The following is an 18,351-nucleotide window of genomic DNA, read 5'->3' on the forward strand; positions in this document are numbered from 1 at the left end:
GAAGGGAGGCAAACTCACACAAGCAAGCTGTTTGAAAGGAAACTGTTTCATAATGTTTATAGATTGGTATCTTGGTGTGGTCTCAGTCATATCCGGCCACTCAGTAAAGATTTTGCTAAGGCAGGTTGTAAATGCCAGACTAGCACCTTGACTGTAAGAATGAGGAAGTTCAGATATGGTTCCTCTGGTCTGAGTGAGAGTGGCAAGGGCGATTTTGCTGTATGGTTTCTAGGAAAGCACATTCTGTTCAGACGAATTCCAAGATATTGAACGACTCAGCTCTGACTGAATGCCTAATTATTTATAGCCTGTCTAAAGTTGCTGGGGTTTCCCTCCTTTGTTTTTTAAATTATTAATATTTAAAGATCTCATTTGTGAAAATTGTAGGGTTGGGCAGTCTCCTTTCAACAACTGTAAGCATAGTATTGGCTTCAAGAAGATGGAGACTTCTCTCCCCCCACCCCACACCTCCCCCAAATTTTATTTAGTTATTTGACAGAGAGAGAAGGAGCAAGACAGCACAAGCGGGGGTAGTGGCAGGCAGAGGGAGAAGCGGGCTCTCTGCTGAGCTGAGAGTCCAATCAGGGGACAGAACCTGCGATCATGACCTAAACCCAAAGGCAGACCCTTAACTGACTGAGCTACCCAGGTGCCCCAAAGATGGAGCCTTCTTGAGAATTAGTGGAGGGAGAGAAATATACTGAGCCAGTAATCTCAAAATACATGATTAAGATAAATGTTGCACTGAAGTGAGACTGATAACCTATCTTCCCTTGACACCTTGGAAATAGAGTTCATAGCCACTTAGCCTTGAGAAGGCCAGACTGCTGGATTCAGTTGATATCCTGTACCAATATTTTTTTAGATTGGGAGGGATTGCTATTGGGGTCAGCCTTTTCTTTTACCAAGTAGGTGTATTCTTTTCCAATGTAAATGGAACTGAGGATTGGTCAGATCATTGAAAAAGTTGCTGAAATGAGGGCACTGTAAAAGAAGTATGTTCTTTCTTTAAGTGACTTCATTCTACTCAAAAGTATCTAAATGTGTAGTAATTTGCTAGTGGTCAGATGTAGACCTAAGCCTTTTCTTTGCTTACGGGTCTGCTGAAGGAAGAGCTCATCACTGTTTTTTGCATAAACCGCCCACGTGGTACTGTCTTGTTCCAGTTTCTCTGACATGGAGCAAGACATTCTAGACTATTGTGAAGCAATCGGATTGCAAAACCTTGCTTCATTTTTATGTTTTTCCTCCTGATATTTTATAGTTCTCTCACTCATTCCTAACTTGGTTAGCATTTTTTTGGACAACTTTTTAAATGACATGCTTTTATTGAGTGTTTCCAAGGCATTCAGTCTAGTTTCTGTAGAAATGACTGTTTTTTTTGTTTGTTTGTTTTTGTTTACCCTCTTATGACATTGGTCAATATCCTTTTTGTTTGCACTTTTTAAAAAAGATTTTGTTTATTTATTTGACATAGAGATCACAGTAGGCAGAGAGGCTGGCAGAGAGAGAGGGGAAGCAGGCTCCCTGCTGAGCAGAGAGCCCCATGCGGGGCTCAATCCCAGGACCCGGAGACCGTGACCCAAGCCCAAGGCAGAGGCTTAACCCACTGAGCCACCCAGGTGCCCCTTTGTTTGCACTTTTAATTGATTACTTTATATATGGATTAATTGACATAATTATCATTAGTGTGTATGATTGACCAAAAGATTGAAGAGCTTTGGCTAATCCGGTACATTGGTTAAGAGAGGGTTTGGTTAAGAATGTTTCTATTAAACTATCTGTTATGACCCTAATTTCATAAAAGAAAGGACATTTGCGTATGCCCAAGCCAGCATAGTGGGCAGGTTTCCTAAGAAAGGACAGTTGATGGCTTTCTGCCAGTATGGCTTAGGAGGTCTGTGTAATCTCCTACAAATTGATTGATGCTTTGTCCAGGACTGGTACTCGCATGTGGACCAAGGACTGGCAACCACTGATTTCTTTTATGCTGTTCTCTGGACATGGATTCTCTCTGTTACATCCCAGCTATTGTGGCCTAGGGTCCCCCAAAGTCCCCGAGTAATCATATGCATCTGGACGCTGATTAAGGTTGTGGTTCATGAGGGCCCCATGGCCCTACATCAGTTGGAAAAGGGCCTCTTCAATCAGATTTCCCCCTGCCCAGCACGAGCCCTTCCCCCAACTAGTCCATTGTGGCCACAAACTCACACGGCCCCGTCTTGAGGGTGTGTACTTCTTGCATCAAGAAAGCGTGAAGGACTCAGTTCTGCTGAAGGAATCCCTAAGGACAGGTTCAGAATTAAAGAAGGGGTGAGACTTTGCTCCTAAGGGTCACAGATGCAGAAGAGACATTCTAGACCTTTGTGTGGTAGAACATCTACTCAGCAGAGAGCAGGTGTCCACTACGGTTACCAACATAAAAATTCCATCCTGGGGAGTTTCTGAAGCCTCCCACATTCCTTCCCATCACCTTCCTGTCTTCTGGGTTTCAGATGCAGATGTCCCCAATCCTGTCCTTTTTTTAGCTTATTCTTTTTTTAAAGATTTTACTTATTTATTTGACAGACAGAGATCACAAGCAGGCAGGGAGGCAGGCAGAGAGAGAGGAGGAAACAGGCTCCCTGCTGAGCAGAGAGTCCCATGCGGGGCTCGATCCCAGGACCCTGGGATCGTGACCTGGGCAGAGGGCAGAAGCTTTAACCCACTGAGCCACCCAGGCACCCCTTTTTAGCTTATTCTTTCAAGTTATAAAATATTTGATGAGTTTATGTAATGTGTATGTATGTTATAAAACATAATGAAACAAACACCCATGTACCTGTCACCTTACTGAAGAAATGGAGTTTTAGCAGTGCTACCAAAGCTACACAGCTCATTATTTGCCTTTTTTTCCTCCCAAGGAGGAATATGCTTGTATAAGGTGGCTTGGGGGTCCCTCACAACCCTGGACCCACTTTCCTTGCCTTCATGTTAATTAGCAAGGTCATCAAGTGAGCTGGTCTGCATCATGAGGCATTCTGTACCAAACTGACAAGTCTATGCAGCTCTTCTTATTTTAATATTATTTTTCCTCCCTTAATTCATTCTCAGCCTCATTCTCAACCAATGCCCAGTTGTGACTTTGTGTTATTTCAGGATCTGGCAATTGGTTTGCCATTTGAAAAGCAGTCACACAGAGTTTCCTTCTGGCATTCCTCGACAGAGTGCTGCCCTCTGTCAAGGATGGTGAGAATTTCTGCGACACAGAAGCAAAAGATCACGGCCTCTGGCCTCAGACTCAGCCTGGTGCCAGCCCTCTGGTCATTGGAAGGAGTTGCAAAGTTCAGACAATGACCTCATTTCAAAATTTCACACTGCTTCTGCAAGATTAATAATAAGCCAGAAAAGCAGAAGGACTGAATCCCAGAGACCCTGTGACCTTCCACAGAAACTTTTGGCAAGTAAAAGTAGGAGCTGTGGAGAGGTAAAGCATTTTCTCTTAAAACACAGTGAGACACGAGGACAGAAGAGAGAGGAAGTGGAGGTAAAGTGAAGGGGAGTCTTCCCCGGGGTGGTGTTGGTGTCAGTTAAATCTAGGCTTTCTTTCCTGGGGTTGCTATCCTGAAGTTGGGTTTCATGGAGGCAAATCCCCAGGAGGTAATGTTGCTAGGCTCCTTTGCCCTTGAGACCCAATTACTGGTGACTCACTGCAGTAAGCTCCTTTCCAGTGGCATCTGGGCAGCTCTGGAGGCGAGTCTTGGATCTGCATTGCGAATGGATGTCCTCCACCAGCACTGACTCTGCTCCAGTGTGTGTCCTGGGCCAGGCTGACATTGTCACCAGGGCTGCACTAGAACTGTGGGAAGTCAGCATCAGAAGGGGCAGCTTCCAGGTCAAGCCTGGCTTTCCCTGAGAACCCCGGGGGTCCAGGGAGGGCGATGTCCGCATGCTAATTCGGAAGAGTTCAGCACCTGAGGTCAGACCCCCGAGGGTGGGGTTCTGTGTTTTATCTACTTGCTGAGTAGCCTTGTCTCTTGGGGTCCCTTGACTCCTTTTCATAACGGAGTTTCACCAAAGTGCCACACCCTCTGGCCTGTGATTTCAAAACAACCACGGTAAACTTCTGGTTCCCAATTTGTAATAGCTTGGGTCCGCACCCACATCTCTCCAGCAGATCCCATCTATTTCTGAGAGGTCCCTTGGAATTACCACTCACATACCTCATAGAAGGCTCCTTTAAGGCTTTTTTTTTTTTAAAGCAAAATGCTAGCATTTAGTAAATACGGGTAGTGGATACAGGGGCATTTCTTTTTTTGTTACGGTATTATCTGTACCTTTTGATAAGTTTCAACATTTCAGATTTACTGTGAATTTTTATGTGTTCACACAATGAGATACTATGCAATCATTAAAAATAATGAGGGTTTGGGGTGCTTGGGTGGCTCAGTGGGTTAAGCCTCTGCCTTTGGCTCAGGTCATGATCCCAGGGTCCTGGGATCGAGCCCCACATGGGGCTCTCTGCTCAGCAGGGAGCCCGCTTCCCCTCCCTCTCTGCCTGCCTCTCTGCCTACTTGTGATCTCTGTCTGTCAAATAAATAAATAAAATCTTTAAAAAAATAATAAGGGTGAAATATGGATGACAAAATGTCTGTGAGGTGTGTATAAATATATACAACCCACCCTGAACAATGGTGGGGGGGATTAGGAGTGTTGACCCCTGCACAATTGAAAACCCACATATGACTTTTGACTCCCCCAAAACTTAACTACTTAGTCTACTGTTGACTGGAAGCCTTATTGACAGCGTAGCCAATTAACACATATTTTACATGTTATATGTAATTCATTCTGTATTCGTCCAATAAAGCAAGCAAGAGAAAAGAAAATGTTGTTAGGAACATCATAGGGAAGAGAAATACCATACTGTACTGTATGGTATTTACTGAAAAAAAAATCTGCATACAAGCGGATCTGTGCAGTTCAAACCCATACTGTTCAAAGGTCAGAGGTATGTATATTTTTAGAGAGCAACTCCATTTTTATTCAAGATATGGTTTTGAAACAGTGGCATCACAGGTAATTTTTCTTTGTTTTGCATTTCCCAAATTTGTAATTAGGTATTAATAATAATGGCTCCTGGGGCGCCTGGGTGGCTCAGTGGGTTAAAGGCTCTGCCTTTGGCTCAGGTCATGATCTCAGGGTCCTGGGATCAAGCCCCGCATCGGGCTCTCTGCTCGGGGGGGAGACTGCTTCCCCCTCTCTCTCTGCCTGCCTCTCTGCCTACTTGTGATCTCTCTCTCTCCCTCTGTCAAATAAAGAAATAAAATCTTAAAAAATAATAATGGCTCCTATGATTAACTAATAGCCAACAAAAGCTGACTGACCAGCACAGTTCTCAAGTCACAAAGACAAATCTCATTTACTTCTTCCCCAGCCCTATGCGCTGCAGGCATGTACCCACGAGGTTGAGGTCTTGCCTGTCCACCTTTGGGTGTTCTGATCTGCCTTCCACGACATGCTTCCTGCTGCCCGTGACCCTTGCAGATTGCTCTTGTGCTGGGCACAACCATTTCTGGCCAGGGAACATCACTGGTGACACAGTGACAGCATTGGGGGGAGGGGAGATACTGATCACTGCCCAGAGCATGAGATAACCTTTCTCTGGCTTCTCATGGCTCATATGAAACCTGGCTTGGGCTGAGATCAAAAGAAGGGAATGTGCCCAAGAGAATAGCTCAGAACTACTGCCCAGACCTAGGTTCGGACCCCACAAGGGTTCTTTTTTCTTTTTTAAGTAGGCTCCATGCCCAGCATGGAAACCAACTCAGGGCTCGAACTCATGGCCCTGAGATGGAGACCTGAGCTGAAATCAAAGAGTTGGACCTCTAACCCAATGAGCTACCCGGGTGCCCAGATCCTCTAGGGATACTTATTTGACAGCAGCAACAGTTACACAGTTTGGGGTCTAACACCAGATAAAAACATGGGACTCCTTGTCCAAAAATATTGAGAAGATCCCAAGACAGTGACAATATGGTGTTGAAACAATCATAGGGCCTTCCAAAGGTGAGACCAAAGGTGACTGTCCAACCATGAAGCTGGGCTTACTTGGGAGACGCCCATCTCAATTATCACTGACTTCATGTGGCCATAGAATGCTCATGCCTTACCCCCACTGGAAAAATTCAGGTGTCTTCACACCAACTGAACTTGGTCCCAAAACCAGGGGAAGAGCTTCTTTTCGTTCCAACCTGTGTCCTCATCCGGTGCCCCCACATTGACCTCCTTCCTGGGTGGCTGAAAGTTGGGTCATCTGTTTCCTCTATAGGAGTCTACTCCCACCCAGAGGGTGAGGTCTGGCTCCACAGCCGCAATAAGCTTTATAGGGTGACATCATTTCATTACCTAAGTCTGGCTATTAATTATCTAAGTTTGGGTATGCAGTCTTAAGTGACACCACGTATGGGACACAACTAGCCCAGTGGGAGAGTGACAAGTTCAGTTCAGTTCTTTTTCAGTCACTTCTCATTAAAGATTTAAAAATACTGAAAAAAGGGGAAAAAAAAACCCAACAACAACGGAGGGGGCACCTGGGTGGCTCGGTTCAGCGACCCACTCTTGATCTTAGCCCAGGTCTTGGTCCACACCGGGAGGAGAGCCTATTTAAAATATATCTATATCTATATCTATATCTATATCTATATATCAGGACCCAGCTTCCCCTGGGATTACCATGGGGTCCTCTTGTTTTTGCATGACTAGCTTACAGCTAACACACCCTCATTTTCCTTGGAAAACACTCCCTTCCACTTGTGGCTGAAGGGCTTGGGTGGGACCAACTTCTTCTCCAGGGGTGGGCACATGACTCATTTCAGTCCAATAAGCATTAGATCTAGGACTTTAGTGGAAACTACCAGCACTGGGGCTGTGACCTGGAGCGGCTGGCAGTCATGTGACTGGGTTTTGTCACTGACAACCAAAAGGGTCCTGACCATGAGAGTTCCCCTTTTATAAGCAACAGTGATGTCTGGGCTGCTTACACTGTGCTGTGGAAATCAGTGGAGACAGCGTATATGCAAGTGTCTGCAAACTGTAAATCGCTGTTTGAATGGAATGACCAAGGAAGTACAGTTGGCGAGGGCCACAGCCAGGATAGAAGCATAGTCTTTTCAACACCCAAGTCCCTTCTCTTCTTTAGCTAATGAGCTGCCTCTTGCTCTAAGCAAATCAGTGAGCAGGGAGAGGGTGAACAGGGCAGGGGTTGGACAGGACAGGGGATAGACAAGGCAGGGATGGACAAGGCAGGGGATGGAAGAGCAGGGGTGGACAGGGTAGGTAGTGGACAGAGCAGGGGGTGGGCCAGACAGGGGGTGGTCAGGGACTACTCTGTGTGGTCTTCTCATGTGTTTGTGGTGCTGCACTATGATGTCTGGTAGAGACCTAGCTTTTTGGGCATGGAGGAGTGAGGGTTCTTGAGGGCATGACTGCAGATCTCACCTGGCCCCTTGCCTTTGTCTTTCCCAAGAGTCTCTTCATTGGTCAACCTGTCATCCGTAGGGATCAGAACCCTGGGATTTTTGGGTTTGGACATTAATCATCTCAGACCTTTGAAGATGTTCAGGGAGGTGGTGCCAGTTTTGCTTCTACTTATCCAAATCTGCCAAGTCTGGGCCATCAGTCTTTATTCCAGGCGCTTCTCAGTGGTCCACTGGAGAGTTCCTCCTTGTCTTGGAGACAGACTTAAAGGAATTCTTACCTTGGGGGCCCAGAGCCATTCTGACCTTCAGCGCTGGGACCCCCTCCTGGAGCTGTGGATTTTACAGCCCTTCAGATCAGTCCCTGAGTCAGCACTCAGAAGTTGGTAGCCTGAGGGAGCTGCAAACAGTTGACCTGGTTCCCAAGGGCCCACTTACCACTTCCTATGACCTTTAAGACATCTTTCTAGATACTGAAGTTCATGTGTCATTTAGGCCTAAAGTCAGATGTGGCCTGAGTCATCTACATGCCCGCCCAGGGACCTACCCAGCCTGCCACATTCAGTTCCTTCGGGTAGGGAATGGGCCCTGTTCCAGGCCCTCAGAAGCACACGGTGCCCAGCAGAAGTTGGCTGAATTCATTCTCAAGATTCTCAACAGCAGCATCCAGTTTCAAGGAGGGCATGTGTTATGGGGTGGTGGTGGGATGTGAGAAAATGGCCCCAACCACCTTTTTCTTCTCTCATGGTTCTCTCCCTTGAAATCCAAATCCCTAAGGCCCTGACAAGGGCACTGAGAGAAATGGAGACAGAGATATAAGATGATAAATGTCGGTGCATCTGATGGAGTCTCCCGAAGAGGGAGCATCTCCACCTCCTCTCCTCCAGTCTCAGTTTCTCAGTCTCAAAGGCAACTGGTTCCTAAAGGGGTGCAGGGAATGAAATCTGGAGAGAACCACACACCCCCTTCCCCTGACACTAAGGTTAAGTACAGCTGGGGAGGGAGGGGTCAGGGTACAGAGGCCCCGAGGTAGAAGGGGCAGCTACAGGAGTTGCACATCCAAGCTGGGCTTATAATGTAGCCAAACATCACACCACATCAGCCTGGTTTCATCAGACAAATGAATCCCCCACGTCTCTCTTTTTCTTGATTTCATGCTTAGCAAACAATCCCCTGATTATAATGTGGTTTGGCATCTAGAGCAATGCATCAGTCTTGTGAGTTTGATTAACACGAGCGTGCCTGGAGAGATGGATCTACTCTTGTGTGAGTGAACAAAACCAGGGGGCAGTCCTACAGAGCTGGGCGCTATACACTGGGCTGCTGTCGACACCCTACATGTGATGCTGTGACCCCCACCCCCACCCCACCATGGCCATGTGACCCCCTTGGCAAAGCTCTTGGCCTTCTCCTGACCCTGCCCCGTCGGATCTCCAGCTGCCTGGGGTTGGAGTCTGGGATCTGCCGCTTATGAGCTGGGTGACCTCAGGCAAGTTTCTTAATGTTTCTGTGGCTTGTTTACTCATCTTTTTTCTTTTTTATAAGATTTCATTTATTTATTAGAGAGAGAGAAACTCAAGCAGACTCTGCATTGAGCACGGAGCCTGATGCAGGGTTGGATCTCACGACCCTGAGATCATGACCTGAGCTGAAATAAAGAGTCGGACACTTAACCGACTCAGCCACCTAGGTGCCCCTTGTTGACTTTACATCTTTAAAATGAGATTAAAATAGGGTTGTTGTAGGATTGGATGCGGTAAAGGGCTCAGAACAGTGCCTGGCACTTAACTGCTTTTAGGCGTTTGCTGCTATTACTTAAATTTCCACGATACCTACTTGCTGTCACTTTGAGCAAGTCACTTAATTTTTTCTTTCTATCTGGCCTCTATTCCTTACTTATAATATGAAATTGATAATAACATCTCCTGGAAAAAGTGTGTGGTAAGTGTTACGTGTCACAGCATATATTAAAGTGTTCTGTAAACTGTAAAATCCTCCACTGATGAACCATGTGTTAATTTTTATCATTTATTACTCACAATTATTAGTCTCACTGGGTCCCTCTAGATTATAGCACAGAGATGATTTTATACATCTCGGTTCACAACCTAATAAAACCTGAGAAGGGGGAAGAATCTGGGTGCAGACTGCCCCCCACAGAGGAAGCAGCATCCTGAAGGGCTGAAAGGGGCTCTGCCTCCTTGGGGCTGAGTCTCTACCAGCAACCTCATTCCTTCCCAAGGTTAAGGGCTTCTCGGTCAGAAGTTGGGAGAGGCCGGAAGAAGCTGGTCTACGGGTTCCTGATGGTCCCCCGGGGGTATTGCTCTGATACTGGGCAGATGTGCTTTTTAGAAAGCAGGATTTCTGGGAGGGGTGTGGATGGAAAATTCAAATGAGAGAGGGAGGAGGAGGAGGAGGAGGAGGAGGAAGAGAAAGGTTTGCTTTGCCTTTAAAAGGCGCTTAACAACAAAAGATAAGGAGGGATAGAGACCAAGAATGCATCATCATCATCACTGGCTCTGTTTATAGCTTGTGAGAGGAGGTGTGTGTGTGTGTGTGTGTGTGGCAGCCAAGGGCAGCGGACGAGTGCTTCAAGACACCTAAATGTATGCCATTCCAGGGGCACCTGAGTGGCTCAATTGGTTAAGCACCCGACTCTCAGTTTCAGTTCAGGACATGATCTCAGGGTGGTGGGATTAAGCCCTGTATCAGGCTCCACACTCAGCACAGAATCTGCTTGAGATCCTCCTGCTCCCTCTGCTTCTCCCTTGCTCGCTCTCTCGCTCTCAAATAAATAAATGAATCTTAAAAAAAAGTAGGCCATTTGCAGAAGCACCAAGTATTAAATAACAGCTTCATGTGGATGGGTCAAAACCGTCTGCTAATAAGCAGAAATACAAGAAAGAAAGGGAGGGAGCAGACTTTGGCATCAAGGTCAGTGCAACAGCCAGCATCTGCTAGGGGATTTTTTTTTTAAGAATTTATTTATTTATTTGACAGACAGAGATCACAAGCAGACAGAGAGGCAGGCAGAGAGAGAGAAGGGGAAGCAGGCTCCTTGCTGAGCAGAGAGCCCGATGCGGGGCTCGGTCCTAGGACCCTGAGATCATGACCTGAGCTAAAGGCAGAGGCTTTAACCCACTGAGCCACCCAGGTGCCCCTGCTAGGGGATTCTTGAGCTCTGCCGGTTTTAACAATTATAGGACCTTGCTGCCTTGAGGATTAGGGTGAGGTCTGGGGAGGTTTTGACTGGTAGGGTCAGTGAGGGGTTAACATTTCCAAAACTGTTGTTTGCCGCTGGCTTGGAGCTCTCTCACTTGGCCCCAGAAGACCTCCCCTGGTTGGCGGGTGGGAGGATGGTCCGGGGCTGCTCCCAGCTGGGGAAGTGTATTGCCTGAGTGCTCTGCGAGTTAGCAAAGGAGCTGTGAGCTCCATTCTCACTTGCCATCTCCAGGGACTGCTTCTCTTGCCTGAGAAGGGGAGGCTGGAAGCAAGGAGCACACTGGGATAAGTTTAGAGCCACTTCAGATTTCCCATTTAACAGTTCCCAAGCCTGGTGCTTGCCACTGTCTGCTTACTTCCAGTAAAGCAGGGTTTCCTGCCATTGAAATAAAGGAAGTCAAAGCCACTCCCCAGAACAGCTTATAGGAGGAAATACTAGTGGGTCTCAGACATTTTCTCCACAAAGACCCAGGAACCCCAAGTTAGTGCGACGAATGCTTGGGGTGGAAAGCCCGAAGAATCTGGAAAACAGACTTTGGGATGTTGAACCGAGTCACCTTCATTTCCTGCTGAGGTTACCCAAGAGAACCAACCAGCACCACTCCCCAAGCCAGCTGCCTGCTCTGGGATCTGGGTAGGACGCGCAGATCAGTCAAAAGAGTCCCAGACGGCCTGAGATCCTCGATGACGTAACACACACTTCATTTATTTATCTGAAAGCCTCCAGAGCAAGCAAGAAAGGAAAACAAGCAAATGGAAACATTTGACAGCGAGCAGCTAGTGTTTCCTCGTTTTTTTTTTTTTTTTTTTTTTGCTTGTTTCTGAGCTGAGGATGGAAATCTGGCAATCCTGGAGATAATGCTCTCACTCTGGTTTTACTTATTTTTCTTTCTTTTTGTTTTTTTTTAAGATTACATTTATTTATTTAAGAGAGGGAGAGAGAAGGAGAGAGCGCAAGGATGGTGACAGGCAAAGGGAGAGGGAGAAGCAGACTCCCCACTGAGCTGGGAGCACAATGTGGGGCTTGATCCCAGGACCTAGAGATCAAGACCTGAGCCAAAGGCAAAAACAAAAAACAAAAAACAAAACCCCACAACTGGTTTATTGAGGTATGATGAATTCACTTGAAAGTAAAATCTCTTCACCTATGGAGTACAGGTTTTCCTGTGGAATTAGTTTCTTTTACCACAAATTTGTGTTCCATGAACATTGTTTAATGGAAAAAAAAAAAGTTCCCAAGGGATAAAGAATGGTAGAGGGAGACAGAGTAGTCGGTATGGCCTTTGCAAGGATGGCTCTATCCTTGGTAAAATTTTCTGGCAGGGAAGTAAAATACTGCTGAATCCAGAGCTTTCTCCAGGATCAGTGGGCAATGGCCCAGTGGGAGAGCAAGGTTGGTGGGTGTGTGGAACTCTGGCTCTCTTAGCTATTAACTCTTACTCAGAGGCCGTTTCAAATTGAGGTTAGAAGTAACCCTTTCTTCCTGGGTTATCCCTCTATATCTTCCTGTATCTTTCTGAGGGCACATGTGAGACTCTACATAGTATTATAGCAACTTATGTGCATGTGTTATAGCAACAAGCTTACTGAAAGTGGGAACAATTTGTGCGTGCGTGGGTGCATGCGTGGGTGTTTTCTCTATAATACCCAGCACAATTTCTTACGCTTTGAGCATGCTCAATACATGTTTGCTGAATGAACAGGTAAGGTGTGTGGACCACTTAAAGGTACAGAAATCACAGGATGACCAGTAGACAGAGGAGGTGAAGGAACAGTGCAAGTCAAGAGGGGGTACTAGAGATGATCTCTTGCCTTTCTTACTGGGCTAGAAGAGGTATTAGAGTAGAGTCAGAGGAAATGGAAATCCCTTGTAGTATAGAGACCTTGATAATTCAATTTTTTTTTTCAACAAGGACCAAGCCCTGAATGAATGGATGGACAGGCCACATTTTTCTGCCCCCTGGTCAGTGGTCTTTCTGAGATGCTACAGAGGAGAGTGACTTTGGTTTAGTAATTATTTGTCCCTATTGGAACAACAGCAGCATGTGGGTGTGCATCAGAGTGCTGGTGATGGTGAATTAGGAAGTAAGCTCTTGTACTGAAGTCTCTGTGTCCTGATTCACTAGCATCTGGGGCAAAATTCTGTGCCTCATTTTTCCTAGAGTTTACGGTCTGGTCCTGGCACCTCAAGAATTCAGTCTGTGGGCTGTTCCTGAACTTCCAGGTCACACCATTGCCCTTGATGGCTCTCAAGACTATACTGGTAGCAAGAGAGGTCTAGGAGTTCTTTCAGCAAAAGAGCAGCAAGGTTGTTCACATGTTTTAAATTATTTAGTTGCATCAAATATTCAGATTTGTGAGAACAACAGCAGCTCTATTTAAAAACTCCAAGCATGTGATGGATGAACTCAATGTTTCCAAGCAGTTCCCAGCTTCCAGCCCACACTCCAGGGATATGCTAAGAGTTACTCAGGCTCATCTGGGTCACCCTCTAACTCTTGGGACTAGCTATAGTGCCAATGCCATCCAATCCTGAGGATATTTGTCATACGTTTTTCATATAAGTGAATTTTAATGAGAGGCTTTATTGGGTCCCATGCTTCCCCTCCAGAGAAAGGAATATTCAACTGAGGATATCAGAGTTGGGATGTTCACATGGAAGTCTTGATGGTGGGTGTGTGAGCTTAATCCCAGGGGATTGTGCCCGTGAAGAATGGATGTGTGTAAGCATGTGTGTCTGTGTATAGAGCTGCTGCTCTTCTCACAAAAATTCATTATTTTAGGTGACACTCAATGTGACATCTATTGAAGCTGCTCTGAAGATGGAGATATGTGCCCTAATAACAACAACCATTTATTAAATGCTTTCTATATATCAGACAAACACATATGTACATCTACATATTTACATTATATTATCTAACATCTTCCCTCAAAAGACAATAAGCCAGATAACATTATTCTTATTTTATAGATAAGAAAATAAGGCTCATAGATGTCATTCAAAGTTATATCAAGTTCTGTCTGATTCCCAGCCTGGGGTTTCTAATCACCATAGGGCAATGTCTCATCCTTAGCAACTTCTTAAAACTAGTCTACATAAAACTCTGGCAGCCCCATCAAAACATTAAATGGTACTCCCTCCTCTATAAACGTAACCTCTGGGAACCAGCAGGGGCAGTGTGTGGAAAGGGGCATGTGGGGGGTTCCTGGGAAGCTGGCAATATTCTCTCTCTTTATTTTGGTAGTGGTTGAACAGAGGTGCTTACTTTGTGATAATAATCAGGGTATGCACATATGATTTGGGGTTTTCTTGTGTTTGTTATACTTCAATAAAAACTTGATCTAAAAGATCATTCTTCCTAGCAGTGAATGTTGGAGGGGAGTCCTACTTCTCATGGCCAATATGTTCAAATGAATCAACAAGAATTTCTTGGATTCTATTATATAGCAAACTTAAAAATAATACAGATACATTGACACTCTACCCTTTTACATAAAAGTTCTTAGATGGATCACATTAAAAAGTCATTCACAATAATAAAATAATATTAAAAGGAGGTGATTCAACATTACATGAAAAAGAAAATTTTCTATACACATGTTCCTCTATTGGGCACCACAGAAGGTTTTAGTCCAGCTTCTGCTCTCAAGATGTTCACAACCACGCTGAAGAAACCTGGCATTCACTAGCAGTAAGGAGACACTTGTCTTCAATATATTGGAAGTTGTTGAAAGCAGGCTCTTTCTCAATTTGGTGATAAATAAACTCAAAGGAAGTGAAGTTTTTGTGGGCTACATCCTATATTTCATATGTGGGTCACTGAGGTGGGAAAGACCACCCTTATCAATAATTTGAAAACTTTGACCTGCAAATCTTAAAGTGCCAAAATGAATATCTACATCTTTATAAGATAGCTTAAACTTGGAGAAACCCAGATATCTAATTACCAGGATGTTTTTGTAATTGATTTGTAATTATATTCCTTTGCTTATATATACTTTCTACTGGGTCTAGATTCACAACCTCAAAGAACACAGATATTATTCTAGTTTACTTCAAACTGCAACCATTTTAAAACTTCCTGGCTGGAGCAATTGTTATAAATTTCTCTTTTTCTTTATACCTCAGGGATTTAGGGACCTGGAGGGAGAAGTTACAAAGACTATTCAAATTTACAGACGCACTTCTCTTAGTAGTTGATTTTCCTTCATTTGTGTCAGAATTAGCCAGTGTAACACAAGCCCATGCATTTGAAATTTTATTGTGCATATTTATGTCCTAGGGATCATTTTATTTTTATTTTACTTTATTTTTCTTTTTAAAATATTTTATTTATTTATTTGACAGAGAGAGAGAGATCACAAGTAGGCAGAGCAGCAGGCAGAGAGAGAGGGGGAAGCAGGCTCCCTGCTGAGCAGAGAGCCCGATGTGGGGCTCGATCCCAGGACCCTGAGATCATGACCTGAGCTAAAGGCAGAGGCTTAACCCACTGAACCACCCAGGCGCCCCTAGGGATCGTTTTAAAATACAAATTCAGATTCAGTAGGTCTGGGGTGGGGCCTTAGATTTCACATTTTTAAATAAAGATTTATTTACTTGTTTTAAAGACAGAGGGAGAGAGAGAGTGTGTGTGTGTGAGTAGGAGGAGCAGAGGAAGAAACTCTCAGGCAGACTCCGTGCTCAGCGCAGAGCCCAATGCAGGGCTCCATCTCATGACCTTGACATCATGACCTGAACTGAAACTGAAAGTTGGTTACTTAAGTGACTGTGACATCTAGGCGCCCTCACATTTTTACCAAGCTCTCAGGTAATGTCAGTGTTGCTGGCCTATGGACCACCCTTGTAGAGAGAGAACAGGTATTAGACTTGGAGTCAGAATTACAGGCTTTTAGTATCAGTTCTGCCATTTACTACCTTGTTTTCTTAGACAAGTCACTTCCCCTCTCTGGACTTTCGGTTCCTCAAATATAGACTGTGTAATAGGGGGAGAGGGTGAATCGGGTTACTTAAGAGCTTGCATTCATGGAATTGTTATTATTTACAATTTTATTTATTTATTTAAGTAATCTCTATGCCCAACAAGGGGCTCGAACTCAGGACCCTGAGATCAAGAGTCACATGCTTTTCTGATGGAACCAGCCAGGTGCCCTGCATTCATGGAATTTTTAGAGTGATAGTTTGATTTAAATAATCTCCAAGTATAGGACCATGTACAGCTTTTCAGGGGACTAACAGATAAATTGGTATTAGCATAGCAGGATATATAAGGGCTCAATGAGGAGGGCAACGCAAGGGATGGGGAGCAATCCATGATTTCTTACGGGAATATAAGGCTCTGATTCTTTTGAAGTGATGGGTTAAAAGAATTGTCTAGACAGAGGTTGCTACTTTTCCCCGACAAGCACTTCAAGAGGAAACCTACATTATTGAGACTTGAGTTGCATAAGAAATTTGAATGAGGGAAGCAAGGGATGAGTTAGAGCTTTGAAATAAGCAAACACTTTTGGTAGGCTGTGAGTGACTCGAGGCTGGAGGGCAGCTTTCTGGAACCAGAAGGCAGTCTAATTTTATAATAACCGTTTGTTTCTGCTGTAGATCATTTTGATGTCCAATTTCACCCCAGAATTCAGGTCTCTGACCACAACGGCCAGACCTGACAGGGCTGAAGCTTGGGAGGCACGGTTGGGGTGAGAGGGCAAACAGTCTCCCAGAAGGGTCACGGACGGCCAGGGTGCTCAGGCGACACAGGAGTGCAGGTGGATGAGACGCAGGAGGAAGAGAGTGAGAACGGGATACAGGTGATTTAAAAGAACTGAACGGAGCTCCTGATAATCGGAGCCCCTGGCGTGATAATCGGCCCCTCCCCCAGTGTTTACGCATATGTGTTTTGAGCCCTAAAGAGGATCAAACAGAAAGCGTTCCAGGCTCACAGATACCGGCTAGTTTCTCTTTAAGTCCCAAAGCCAAGTCGGGGGAGCGGAGATCACTGTTGACTGCGCCTCTCCCAGGGTTGGGATGGGGGCAGGGGACTGCAGGAGATTCTTACCTTATGCAGGACTTGCTCATTGAAGTCGCGGCTAGCTCCCCATTGGCAGGAGTCCAGTCTCTGCTGGTCCATGCCCGGCGTGGAGTCCACTGCTTCTCGCCTTCCCAGCGTTCTGCGTCAGCGCTCCCAGAAGCTCGGTCTAGGGTCAGCTGGGTGCGGCAGGCTCGGGTCTAGCCCCGCGGGCCGGTCCGCATCCGGGTTCAGCACTGGACAGCTCCCGCGGCGGTGGCTGCGCGGTACCTAGGACGCGGTCGCGGGTGGGGGTGGGCGGATAGGCGGCCCCTCCCCTCCGCAACCATGGCGTTTCAGCACGAGCAACAGCGATAGTGTCCCTCTCCGCCTGGGACCCGAGTTCTGAGATCCTGTCCGCTCAAAATGCCTGTCTGTGACTCCAAGGTGCTGGCAGAGATGCAAGATTTCAGTCTCACCGGTGGTGGGTGCGTTTCTGGTTCAGCTACCGGACTTCGGAGGCTCAGCGTCCGGCTGCGTTCCCAGGGCATTGCGATCCCGGGAGCTCACTCTTCCTGATTCTCAGTGAAAGAGCATCCCGTCATACCGCACCGCTCAGTTCTCCTCCCGCGTTTGCAGGGGCGAAGTCCTGCGGCTCTGGTGCAGATTCTCTTTTGGTCCCTGGACAGCTCCCTCCAGTATGTATGAGGTTCATAGATGATGGGGCTTGCAAGTCCTTGAAGTCCTGAATTACTTTGCAACATTCTGCTTAACTGCATCTTCCCAGGGAGAGCGTCTAGAGCTTTCATGAAACTCTCCAGGGTGCGCGTGACCCACAAAAGTAGGGAACAATTGGCTCAGGAGAGGCAGAATGGCGGTTTGATTAAGAGTGCAGGCTCAGAGTTCAAATGTGAGCTCTGAAAATTATTAGTTGTGTAGCCTGGGCAAGTTACTTACCCTTCCCTAAGTGTCCACAGAATAGAGATCATAATTGTACCTACACTCTGGTGTCGTTCTGAGGATTTACCAACTTAATTCATGTAAATAGCATGAAGGTGTCTGGCATGAATTAAGAACACAAAGAATGCTTGCTGTTATGCACTCTGGGCAGGGAGATGGGAAGCTTTGGCTACCTCCTCTAAACACCAGGGGTGTTCCTCTGCTGGAACTCCCCTGCCCCCATTTGCAGTTACACCACTATCTAGAATAGTTGACCATGGGAATGGAAGCTGAGATTTTGACCTTGGGGGTTATCCTCGTATGATGACCCTGATGTTCAGCAGGCAGCTACATCACTAGGTACAAGTCCTATTACCACTGGCCATTGATCAGTATGGAGGGGAAGGGCCAGGCCTAAGGTTAAAAGGGTGTAGTTTACATCTGGATTTCAATTCCGTTTTGGCTAGTGGCCTTAGCTATATCACTTACGTCTTTGGGATTATGTTTTCTCATTTGTAAAACAGGTAGAGGAATGTGTGCCTATCTCACTCAGTTTTTATGAAGAGTAAATGAGAAAATGTACATAAAATATGTTTTTTCTTTTAAACCATAAATTGAAATAAAATAAAATTTCATTTATAAAGTGTTATTACCACTGGAATCACTATGCTATAGATAGTGAATAGTGATTACATGAACAAAGCCAGGTAACCAGTGTGTTTGTGTGTATGAGA

The 18,351-nt window shown here is 45.7% G+C and overlaps 1 protein-coding gene across 1 annotated transcript in view; it reads right to left on the reverse strand.

The window, feature by feature from the left end:
* RAB37 (RAB37, member RAS oncogene family) overlaps window positions 1-16,920 on the reverse strand; it is a 57,116-nt gene extending 40,196 nt beyond the window's left edge. The window contains exon 1 of the mRNA XM_047705989.1: window positions 16,730-16,920. Coding sequence (XP_047561945.1) covers window positions 16,730-16,801 — 72 coding nt within the window. The 5' untranslated portion in view covers window positions 16,802-16,920. The remainder of the gene's footprint in view (window positions 1-16,729) is intronic.
* Window positions 16,921-18,351: the final 1,431 nt, after the last annotated feature.

This window comes from Lutra lutra, chromosome 16, assembly GCF_902655055.1.
Source record: "Lutra lutra chromosome 16, mLutLut1.2, whole genome shotgun sequence".
In the NCBI taxonomy this organism is placed as follows: domain Eukaryota; kingdom Metazoa; phylum Chordata; class Mammalia; order Carnivora; family Mustelidae; genus Lutra; species Lutra lutra.